Source organism: Emys orbicularis, chromosome 3 (assembly GCF_028017835.1).
Source record: "Emys orbicularis isolate rEmyOrb1 chromosome 3, rEmyOrb1.hap1, whole genome shotgun sequence".
Classification (NCBI taxonomy): Eukaryota; Metazoa; Chordata; order Testudines; family Emydidae; genus Emys; species Emys orbicularis.
The window spans coordinates 10,236,435-10,248,715 of NC_088685.1; the positions used below are offsets into that span (position 1 = coordinate 10,236,435).

At 45.1% G+C, this 12,281-nt stretch overlaps 1 protein-coding gene across 1 annotated transcript in view; it reads left to right on the plus strand.

Annotated features, from left to right (window-relative positions):
• Positions 1 to 12,281, plus strand: part of MTMR9 (myotubularin related protein 9) — a 31,500-nt gene that overhangs the window by 15,357 nt on the left and 3,862 nt on the right. Inside the window, exons 4-7 of the mRNA XM_065401009.1 lie at positions 2,158 to 2,331; positions 4,338 to 4,555; positions 6,381 to 6,542; positions 11,230 to 11,371. Of these exons, the coding sequence (XP_065257081.1) occupies positions 2,158 to 2,331; positions 4,338 to 4,555; positions 6,381 to 6,542; positions 11,230 to 11,371 (696 nt within the window). The remainder of the gene's footprint in view (positions 1 to 2,157; positions 2,332 to 4,337; positions 4,556 to 6,380; positions 6,543 to 11,229; positions 11,372 to 12,281) is intronic.

Consider the following 12,281-nt stretch of genomic DNA (forward strand, 5'->3'; position numbering starts at 1 on the left):
CACTCTTGATCCGCTCAGTGGATTTAGCGCTGGTGAAGCCACATCTGGAGTACTGCTTCCAGTTTTGGGCTCCCCACTACAGAAAGGATGTGGACGAATTGCAGAGAGTCGAGCGGAGGGCAACGAAAATGATTAGGCTGGGGCTCGTGACTTATGAGGAGATGCTGAGGGAACTGGGCTTGTTTAGTCTGCAGAAGAGAAGAGTGAGGAGGGATTTGATAGCAGGCTTCAACTACCTGAAGGGGGGTTCCAAAGAGGATGGAGCTCGGCTGTTCTCAGTGGCGGCAGATGACCGAACAAGGAGCAATGGTCTCAAGTTACAGTGGGGGAGGTCTAAGTTGGATATTAGGAAACACTATTTCACTAGGAGGGTGGTGAAGCACTGGAATGGGTTACCTAGGGAGGTGGTGGAATCTCCATCCTTAGAGGTTTTTAAGGCAGGAGACGCCTCTTCTTGTCAGGATCCTTCCACAGGCATATCTGGCTGCCAGTCTGCTACTTTTGAAAATAAACTTGGCGTTCGTTGTAGTCAAAGCAAATGCCAGGACAATTTATGTAAATGTCCATGTGGTGGACTCCAGTGATCCACGAGGGCTTATGTCAATACATAGTAGTTGCCTTTTTGATTGAGATACTCTGCTGGGTTGGGTGGACACAATACATGCCATCTGTTTTGCCACCACAGTAAAAAAACAAAAAAACCTCTTATTGCGTTTAGGGGCATCTTGCACTTTTAATTGCACCTCCCTAGCCAAACTTTTCATAGTGGAAGACATTCACAGCAGTCCCCAGTATGGGTTTCCCAACCCCATTGGAATATTTATCGCTTGGGGTTACCAGCTTCAGTAGAGCATCCTCCGCCCTCATTTCCATGGATTAACTCTGGTTGGAGTGGCCTGGCATTCCACTGTCCAGGCAGGCTCCCAGAGAGAGAGAGGTCTTGCTCATCTGAAAGTTCTGTGGCCACTGGTTCTTATCCCAGGCCTCCAGCATGACCCTGATCCACCAAGTACTGGATCTGTTCTTGGTCCAAACATGGCATTCAAAGTGATAAAGGTCCATAGCCAACAGGCACCTGAGCTGGGCTTGGATGAAGCTGCAGTGTGAGCCCTCCCAGCTCCTGAGGAGCCAGTGGTTCTAGCATAGACTTCAGTAACTCAGCGAGGTACACTTAGGGGCCCTTACTCTCTGCCGACTGTATTCTCCGCTGCTGTGTCTGACCCCCGATATCCAGCAGTTTCTGCATTGCCAGTTCTGTCAAAAATCCGGCTTGCTGAGCAGAGAGATGCCTCACTCCAGGCTGAATTCGGTATCTTCTCAGTACTTCGCAGGTTCTGTCACAAATCTCCGTTTCAGGGAGCTGTGTAAAAATATGGGCTAGGTCCATTGGGAGACCCGCAGTGCCCAGGTACAGCAGTGGTGGCAGGGAGCGCTGTGTGTGGAGTCAGCATGCTGGTTTACATGAGCTTGCGCACATAGCAAACCTTTGAAGGAGAAAACAGTGTTAGAAATGTTAAACTACTGTATTTAACCTCAAACAGTTCAGTCTTTGAGCATAGGTGGACCTTCGGTCCCTTTGGCTTGGTCTATGTTGGGGAAACTTGTTAAAACTTCCCACAGTTGCCTTTGCTGGTGGTAGTGGTGGGGCCACTAGTTGATGCTATTTGTGTTTCAGTATTATCTAGAGGCCTAGATCAAGGCCCCTTTGCAGACTTGTAATAAAAGTCCTTGTCCCAGAGATTTCACGTTGGATAAATGCTGAAATCCCCTTTATATGGGATTAAAGATGACTGCATCTGTAGGTAATTCTACTGCTATACTCACTATGGAGAAGCTAATAACACTGATTTAAAAAAAAATAATAGCAAACATCAATTTTTGGCAGCACGGGCTTGCCTTGTTAAAGTGCGCTCGTTAGTGCAGATGCATAGTCTTGGGGAGGGAGGGGGGAATTGTCTCCTGGTTTTGGATGAGGCACAGGTGACAAACCAAAAATCTAAGTGACCTTATCTGTAGATTTTCAGATGGTATTTTATAACTTTTTTTTTTTGTAATTTTAACTTTTAACTTAGAATGTCTTGGCTTTCCCACGTTTCCTTCTAACATTGCAGCGTTCGTTTGCTAGTACAACAAAATGTTCTCTTGTATCTTTTCCAGACGAATGAATGGCGGCTGAGCTATGTCAATAAGGAGTTCTCCGTCTGTCCCTCCTACCCACCAGCTGTCACTGTCCCAAAATCAATTGATGATGAGGCCCTTCGGAGAGTTGCAACCTTTCGCCACGGTGGCCGCTTCCCCGTTCTAAGCTATTACCATAAGAAGAATGGGATGGTAAGTCTTGTTTGAGTGCTTTAGGGACTTAAGAGGAGTGGGTTTTCTTGGGCTGGACAAAAATATAAAGGTCTCTTCAGAACTCTTTTGCCCTGTTTATTGAAAAATAACATCTCCTGAAGGCTTTCAATGCAGCTCATAAGATGTTAACTCACAATCACTACCCAGCTTATTCTGAGACTGTCTTTTCATAGCCATTTATATTTAAACAAGGGAGCCTGGGCAACTCTAGGTGTAGGAATATAGGACTACCAGTCTAGACTGGTAGTGACTGAAAGGTTATCTAACATCTGTTCAGTAGTGGATAGGAAATGAGTCATCTCTCAGCAGAGAGATGTCCCCCTCATGCTTGCAACCTCCACAACTGGCACCTCTTGGGCTGCCTGTGCCAACTGGCTATGGACTGAACAACCCACAGAGACTGCATGATCCTTTCACCCTGAGATGTGGTCCATCTGAGTCATGACTGAGGCACAGTGTGAGTGAAGCTAGCACTGCCTCTGCTTACACTGCACCTGGTCTGTGAACGAGCAGAGGACTCAGTTCTCCAGGCCTATCCATGTGGCACCTTTAACGAGCAGCGAATTCTTTCACTCACTCCCCGACCCCCTCCGCTTTTAAGTTGTCAAAATCTGAGACTCTGACACCTCTCTGACCCAGCCACTAACTGCTTGTGATTACAAAGAAATATACCCAGAAGGTGGGTTGTTATGTGATTCCTTGCATCTAGTACTACGCGCCGTTGGAGCAAGGCATTGGATTAGATGAACACTGGCCTGATCCAACATAGGTACTTCCTGTATTTCTCCTTTTGCCCAGGCCTAGAGTTAAATCATTAGCTAGTTACACGTTGACAAATCAATCCCAAACTAGTGAAGGAGTTAGGTAGCTCATGCTGTTCCCCGTCACTGTGGAGCTTCCATTCTCTTCCCTGCTTGGGCCGGGGGAGAGAGATTTCTTGAGATTTTTGCTCTTAATACATGTATGTTTCAAGCATCCAAGTTGCAATTCTTGAACTTCTGATAGTAATGCCTTCTGTCATGCATTGCTACACCCTGCTCTAGTCTGTGGGCGTCAGTATATATGTTTGACTCATCATCCTCATGCTTTCAGTTGTCTCTTGTACTAGAGTTATGGCATAGCTTTATCATCTGTGAAACCTTTCTTCCATGAAGCCTTATCTTAAACAAGCGTGGAGCTCTGGTTTATGGGTTTTTCCAGAACCACCGAATAAAACTACTACTAAGGAACATGTTTGCATTACATAGTTGACTAAAATGTTTTAAAACAGTATTGGTTACAGGTTAAAAATAAAACCCTCCTTCAAATGTTTGCCCATTAAAGAAGTTTCAGCAGGAATCTGGAGTCAGAGGTTGTGAAGGTGGTGGGCAGGGAATCATAAACTAAAAGCTGAGGAGACTGTGTGAGGATCTTTCTCCTGACAAATCTTAATTTTTTAAGAAGCGAGAAATCATTTAATCTAGTGTTCAGACATAAGGGCAATGAAAGATGGGAAGGAACTGAAAAGTGTAGTTACACGCAAGAGGAAAACAAGGGTTTGCAGCTGAAACGGGAAGAAAGGTAGAGAGCTATGGGCAGGCTTTTTCAAATAGCAGACTCTACCGAAGACAGCTCTTTGGCCACTTCAACAGCCAGACTATCCAGGTAAATGCTAAGAGGATAAGAGAGTGGGAAGGACAGTGAGGAGAGACGTCTGAGCTTGGCTGGTGCAAGTCCATGGAGGAACTAAAGGGGCAATTTTGACTAGGATCCTGAAGTTGCTGGGAGAGGCGTTTGAAGGCTGAGGTAAGCAGTTAACTTCACTGCAAGGATGGGATTGTTAACCAACAGGGCTTCTGCTTTCCTTTAACAATGTGTAGAACTAAACTGGCTGAAGCACTAGCAGATGGATTGCTCCCTACAATGTGCCACTGGCAGGGGCCCAGGCTAGACAATCTAATGGATCTCCCCGTCTCTAACAGCTGATGCTTTGTTCCTTCTCCTAGGTAATGATGCGAAGCAGCCAGCCTCTCACAGGTACTAATGGGAGACGGTGTAAGGAAGATTCAGCGCTTATTAATGCCACCTTGAGGGCAGGCAAGCGTGGCTACATCATTGATACCCGTTCCCTGAATGTTGCTCAGCAGGCCAGAGCCAAAGGAGGCGGCTTTGAGCAGGAAGTGCAGTATCCTCAGTGGAGGCGAATTCACAAATCTGTTGAGAGGTAAGTGAAATAAGATGGCCATCAGGGAATCCCATAGCCGCTTTCAGGCTGCCTTGAAGAGCTGGGTTTTCTTGAACCAACGTAGCTGCCTCACTGCTAACCTCCAGGGTAGATGTGCTGTGCTGGTGTTAAGTGTCGGCTTCCCCTGATTGGAAACACCAGGGGCCAGATTCTCACCTGTGCCTGAGCTCTGCTTCCTGCAGCAGACTGGGGGTAGGCGGGCAGTCATCAAAGAGCTAATTATGGTTCCCTTATTCTCAGGGTCAGTGAGCCTTAAGACCACTCAGCTGCTCTGAGTCACACCACTGGTATAGGGTTCTTAATGTATCCTGCACCAATGGAGGATAGGCATAACAGAGCTGCACTCCCTCCCCCAGCTTATGTCGGGCGTATAGAGGTAGCTGGTGTGGGAACTGGCTGCAGTAGCTTTACACTAGCAGTGTAGTTGCCCTATGGCAGGGAGATTCCTTGCTGGCCAGTTTTGGCCACAGTCCAGTCCTTTTGTGCCACCTGCACAGTGCAAAAGGCTGATCTCTTAAGAATCTTGGCTTAGAATCTTGACGCTGCATTAATGCATCTCCATTATTGTAGCTACACTAGAGCAAAAAACCAAAAGCCCAGGGTAGGCATGACCTTAGAGAACTAAGGGAGTGAATAGAACCTTTATGAATTGCTGCCATGTTTTTACAGCTCTTGTGAGCAGTTGAACTTGATGATAATTTTACAGACAGGCTTGAGTGTTGGTGCATTTTACTTTATATGCCCCTTTCTAAACATAAATTAAAAGGTTCAAGTTCATCTTGCTATCTCTGGTTATTAATTTCTTGGAACCAAATCTTTTATATCAAATCGTAATATGCTCTCTTCTTCCGCACGCCCATCCATCCTCTTACTTCCCCACCACCACATTCATTCATATTCTCTCTCCCTCTCCCTCTCCCTCTCCCTCAATAGGTGTTAGACCATGTGACATTTAAATGTCTGATGGTCAGTAGATCTGTAACTTTAAATGTGCCTTAAGATCTCATAGCAGGAAGAGGATCAAAGAGAAACATTTAGTTCAACCTAAAGCACGCTGAGCACTGCAGCTTGCTAAGTCTTGCAAATGAAAGTCATAAGATCCTGTAAATAGAAAGTATAACTTTTTTTCAGTTTATCTTTGTGTGTACATAGTCAGTCTGTCTGTCTTAGTGTGGTTGTAGTCTGAAAGTGACTCTCTAAAAATGGCACTGTGGGATTCTATATTTGTCTCAATGACCTCAGATCACATCTTCTCAATTTACAAGTAAAGACTTGTTTTCTTACTACTCTTTGTCTTCTGCAGCACCCATAATAAAGATTTTGCAGTTGGAACTTGGTTAGCAAGTGTGTTGCAGTATGTGCCAGACTGGAATCCAGCTTTTTTTCTTCCCAGTATTGATTCAGCCATGTTATCTGGAATCAAAAGTAGCAAAAACTTATTTAGTCAGTGAATATAACAGAAAACACACAGGGTGCAGATAAATTCAGGAAGACGGTGCTGGGTTTTTTTTTTCTTCTCATTGGGACATTTCAGAGCAGAACATGCCTTTTAAGGAGTGGAATTGCTCGAGTTTAAGCACTGGTATTTTCCCATGATACTAAATTGTGACTCATTCACACTAAGAACAGATTTGTTGAACAAGAAAATATCACTTTAATAAAGTCATGCTTCTTACCATAACTTCTCTTGAAGCGTTGGTGTTTAAATCTGTATTTTGATTGGTTATCTTATGGATGTGTGAGCATGGTCTAATAGCTTCAGTAATATTGCTTGTGGGCTAAATAATCTTTGCTTTCCCCAAAGGTATAATATTCTGCAGGAAAGTCTCATCAAACTTGTGGAAGCTTGCAACGATCAGTCACACAACATGGACCGCTGGCTTAGTAAACTGGAAGCCTCCAACTGGCTGACTCACATTAAAGAGATACTAACTGCGGCTTGTCTGGCTGCTCAGTGCATTGACAGGTAAATCCTCTCTCAGTTCGTGGTTACTATCTGTGATGCTGCTTGTTAAATATTCCTTTCGGAGGCAGCTATGGTATTTTACTACAGTATACTTTCTTGCTTATTTCCATGTAAGACACCATTTTATCACCACCATTAAGGAGCAGTTTAGGCCAGGTCTAGGTTTTATTAGTACAAGCATGAGTGAGGAATCATAACAATTAGGGATGGACAATAGGTCATCTAGTCAAGATTGCTTCCTGTGTCATCTAATGTTTTGCCCAGTCTAACCTATATCGCCAATAAAACTAGAGTTTACACAACTGAACTACTGTTGTGACAACATATTAAGGACAGCTAAACTTGATCCTGTTTTGACCATGCATGTGCACATTCTTTACTCTATGAACATCCTTTCCATTGAGCTAGTCCAGTACTCAGTCTAATTTTAAATGACTAAAGCAATGGGGCTTCCATCATTTCCTTTGCAGTCTTTCCCACAGTTTAACATATCTCCGCTTTTTTGATATTCAAGCCAAATTTACTTCATACTTCTTTCTATCAGTCTAAGCAATTTTTCTCCTTTCCTTTAAAGGATCATGACTCCTCCAACCTGTCACTTAACCAAGCTATATATATATATATTTGTAGAGTCATTCCTCATAAACATTTTTCACCCCCTTAATCAGTTTTTTTCCTTTTATCAAAATTTCCTCTGGTGTATTTGTTATCTAGGTGAGCAGAAGTGAATGTAGCAGTCTAGCTGTGGCCTGTTCACAGTTGTACGGGAAGGGGCCTATTTCCTCCCATCTCAGAGGATCTACGTCTCCTCTTTGCAAACAGGAAAAACATGCTCTTTGCAAATCTGTGGTCTGAAATGTAATTCAGTTTGGTTAAGAAAATGGCAGCCAACCACCGAGACTTGGCATTGAGACCTGATGCTGCTAGGTTTAGTAAATATACCGGCAAGGAATTCAAACTGGAACAGGTTCAGAGAAGGGCTATTGGAATGATCAGAGTAATGGAGAGCCTGCCTTACAAGAGGAGACTTAAGGAGCTTGGCTTGTTTAGCCTAGCAAAAGAGAGACTGAGGGGAGACATGATTGCTCTCTCTAAATATATCAGAGGGATAAACACCAGGGAGAGGGCACTTTTTTTTTTTTTTAAAGTTACGGGCCAATGTTGGTACCAGAACAAATGGATAAAAACTGGTCATCAACAAGTTTAGGCTTTAAATTAGATGAAGGCTTCTAATCATCAGAGGAGTGAAGCTCTGGACCAGGCTTCCAAGGGGATTAGTGGAGGCAAAAAACCTAACTTGTTTCAAGACTGAGCTCGATAAGTTTATGGAGGGGATGGTATGATGAGGTTGCCTACAATGGCAGATGGCCCATCCACAATTGCTATTAGCAAATATCTCCAATCACCGGAGAAGGGGCACTGGATGGGGAGGGCTCTGAATTACTACAGAGAATTCTTTCCCAGGTGCCAAGATGCAACAGCCTGACCACATGGTCTAACTGATGGCCATATTTGAGGTTGGGAAGGAATTTTTCTCCAGGTCAGATTGGCAGAGACTCTTGGGGATTTTCATCACTTTCTGCAGCATGGGGCACAGTTCACTTGCTGGTTTGAACTAGAGTAAATGGGGGATTCTCTGTAACTTGAAGTCTTTTTAAAATCAAGATCTGAGAACTTCAGTAACTCAGCCGGAGGTTACGGGTCTATTACAGGAGTGGGTGGGTGAGGTTCTGTGGCCTGTGATGTGCAGGAAGTCAGACTAGATGATCATGATGGTCCCTTCTGGCCTTAAAGTCTGAGTCTATGAGCCTTGGGCAATGAGACAAAAGGATTGCACTAAAAACATCAAACCATGGTAATTACTTGCTTCCAACTTTATTATGGTGAAGGCCAATAACTCTCCTTTACATTGAGTGCAATGGAGCATTTATAACTCCTAGCAGATGAAAGAAGCAGATTGAGTTTATATGGAGTTGGCATGGGACAACCTGGAATTTCTGTGCTCTCAACCCCGTTCAGAAGCTAGTTACTACTTTTGAGTAGACAACGCACTGAAGTTGTGTAATCCCCTTAGACGGAATGGTGGGAGATAGATTTACATCCTGGGACTAGGACTTTTCAGCTTGGAAAAGAGGAGACTAAGGGGGGATATGATAGAGGTATATAAAATCATGAGTGGTGTGGAGAAAGTGAATAAGGAAAAGTTCTTTACTTGTTCCCATAATATAAGAACTAGGGGTCACCAAATGAAATTAATGGGCAGCAGGTTTAAAACAAATAAAATGAAGTTCTTCTTCACACAGCGCACAGTCAACTTGTGGAACTCCTTGCCTGAGGAGGTTGTGAAGGCTAGGACTATAACACGGTTTAAAAGAGAACTGGATAAATTCATGGAGGTTAAGTCCATTAATGGCTATTAGCCAGGATGGGTAAGGAATGGTGTCCCTAGCCTCTGTTTGTCAGATGGTGGTGATGGACGGTAGGAGAGAGATCACTTGATCATTGCCTGTTAGGTGCCCCAGAGGGAGTGAACCTGGCATTGGCCACTGTCAGCAGACAGGATAATGGGCTGGATGGATCTTTGGTCTGACCCAGTATGGCCAGGCTTATGTTCTCTTGCATCCCTGTGACAAGAAAGATAAAAGATCAGAACAATATTAACCTAGTTTGTCATTCTACAGGAAGCACATGGACATGTTTGTTCGCTTTTGCATTTACTGGGAGAGGGGGGAAGAGAATGGTAGTGAAGTTGCTCTCCGTCTGGAACTACTGTAAAGCAAACTGAAAAAAAATATACATAAGGATTAATTTATTCATAGCTGTATCGCCCAAGTTCCTTTTGGATACACTATGCTAATTCTAGACGAAAGCATTACCATGGACTACATCTTTATGCCTCTGCTTTCTACTTCAAAACAAGTAGTAATAGCAGCAGAGCAATTAATTGGTGTCAGCACTGGCGCTTGCTTGATGGATTGCTCTTATTTACAAACAGTTTATAGCTCAATTTAGGCCTCTGCACATGAACAAATACAACCTACAATTTAGTTTATATTTTTTTTTAAAAAAGCTAAAAGGGTATTTGCACAAGTGAGCCAATCTTGTTATAGAATCATAGAATATCGGGGTTGCAAGGGACCTCAGGAGGTCATCTAGTCCAACCTCCTGCTCAAAGCAGGACCAATCCCCAGACAGATTTTTCTCCAAATCCCTAAATGGCCCCCTCAAGGATTGAACTCACAACCCTGGGTTTAGCAGGCCAGTGCTCAAACCACTGAGCTATCCCTCATGTTTCAGGAGGGGGAGATGCAATAAGACAATTGTAAATAACGCCACAGGAAATTTGAAGGAGGAGCTTGGTGTGATATTTAGGGCACTTGGCCGGGTGTTGTATCGGAATGAATGCAGGGGGATTGGCTGTTCTGAAAAGTCAGTGGGAGCTGGGGGGAAGAACATATTGAATCTTAGCTGTATGTAAAGCAGTGGTGCCCAAACTTTTCCTGTTGTCGCCCCTCCCCCCCTTACCAGTAATGGAATCTGTCCGTGTCCCCCTCCATTATTGTTCGGTTGGCTCAGCAGAAGAGCTTGGGCTGAAGGCAGAGCTGGGGGCTGAACTGGAGATGCAGGAGGAGCTGGGGCTAGAGACAGAGCTGGCCAGTAGACAGAGAGGGAATGAGGGAAGAGCTGGGCTGGAGGCAGAGCAGGGGGCGGAGTGGAGCTGTCGCTGGAGTGGAGGTGGGGTCTGAGCCGGAACTGGGTTGGGGCGGGAGACAAAGTGGAGCTGTGGCTGGGGGCAGAGCGGGGCTGGGTGACGCTCCCTCCCGGCTCCATGTGTGGACTGGTCTGGGCCTCGCTGTGCAGGCCCCCCCCCCCGAAAGTTTTTCTGCGGCACCCCTAGGGGGCTGAGCCCCACACTTTGGGGACCACTGATGTAAACTATTACTCCACTTTCACTATAATTTCCTTAGATTTTTCACTTGCTTTATGGTCTTCTGATTCATCTGTACAGAGAGGTGTGTGATAGTCATTACGCTTGGCTCTGAGGCAGAGCTAAGCGATCAACCAGAATATTTCTTGTGCCTTTGTAGGGCAAGCCCTCTATTACATATTACCCCTGTCCATTTGTAGTTCTACTTTGTATTGCTGTAGCTTCTAAATACTCTAATAAGGAGCATCAGGAGTGTTAGATGCTCTACAAACACCCAAGAAGACATGGGCCCCGTTAAGATTCTGAAGAGGTTTCCAAGTAGCCTGTTCTTCCCAGGGGCGTCCTAGATGCCTAACTGAGCTTCTCAGCCTCCTGATCCCTTTTCTAATGGAGTTGGGATCAGTCTTTGGATACTGTCTATTTAATAGGGTGGATCCTAAGTTGATGGATCCAGGAAGACCTCTTCTGTGTGTGTGTGACAAATATTTTGGATTCCCAAAGCACAGAGCCAGAAATTCTACTGAATCCTTAAATGATGTGAAGCATAGATGACACTATGGTCTGGGGCTGGAAAGAGTATCAATATTTTTTTCCTCGCCCTCATAGGGGTGAGTTTGAGTGGGAAAGAAGGAATGGTTGATAAGCCACCTAATGTTGTGTAAGCCCACGGCAGGTGTGCTGATGTGTACTGAGAGCCTGGGCTTACCTACATCTTGCATATTTGGGTTCCTATTCTTGCCCTCTTGAATTTTCTCTCAGGGAAGGAGCATCAGTGTTAGTTCACGGGACTGAAGGAACTGATTCTACACTCCAGATAACTTCATTGGCTCAGATCATCTTGGATCCAAGGTGCAGGACCATACGTGGCTTTGAGGCTCTTGTTGAGAGAGAGTGGCTGCAGGTGAGAGAAGCTGTTTAGTTAGTTAGTGCTAAGAAAAATGTATGTGTGGATGTCACTAGATTGAGGCGCTCACAAGTTGTTGTTCAATGTGTGTATTGTGATAGAGCCTCAGGCCTCAAACATGTTGAACCCCATTGTGCTGGACGCTGTTATTGCATGTCTTGATACCTGGGGCACCAGTGTAGCTATCTCCCATTGGCTTTCTGTCAATGGAGTATTGTGCGCTAGCTGTCCTTCCCCGTTGGCGCTGAGAGGGATCTCTCAATAATGTGAGGATTTCCGAGCCCCTCTCCCATGTCAAGGATACTGTTGCAGTTGTAAATTTAACAAATAATTCTGCTCTTTGTAGTTCATTGCAGCTGGTGTTCTCAGCCAGGTGTTTTTTCTTGCATGATCAGCGATTTCATAATCTGCTAAATCAATGGTCCCCAACCTTTTTGTGGCCAGTAGCACATTCATGTTTTCAGAAGAGTGTGGCGGGCGCCAACAATTTTTCAAGGCTTATTTTGTATTTGTACATTAAATAATACGAAAAACATCATATTTAATATTACGTAATATATGAATCAAGAGAGAAGCCGTGAGGACAGAGAACACCGGCGCCCGCAGCCCCGGAGTACTCTGTCCCCAGCAGGCGTGGGGCCCCGGCTTCTGTCCCCTGCTGGGCACTAGGCGGGCCCCGCGCCTGCCGGGAACAGAGAACACCGGTGCCTGCAGCCTGAGTTCTCTGTCCCCATCAGGCCAGGGGCAGTGGCTTCTCTCCCCTGCTGGGCACTAAGCGGGCGCACATAAATGCCCTGGCGGGCGCCATGGCACCCGCGGGCACCGCGTTGGGGACCACTGTGCTAAATAGTCTTCAGTGCATATTCTTGTAGTCTGATGAAATGTGACATTACTTGCATACCTCTAG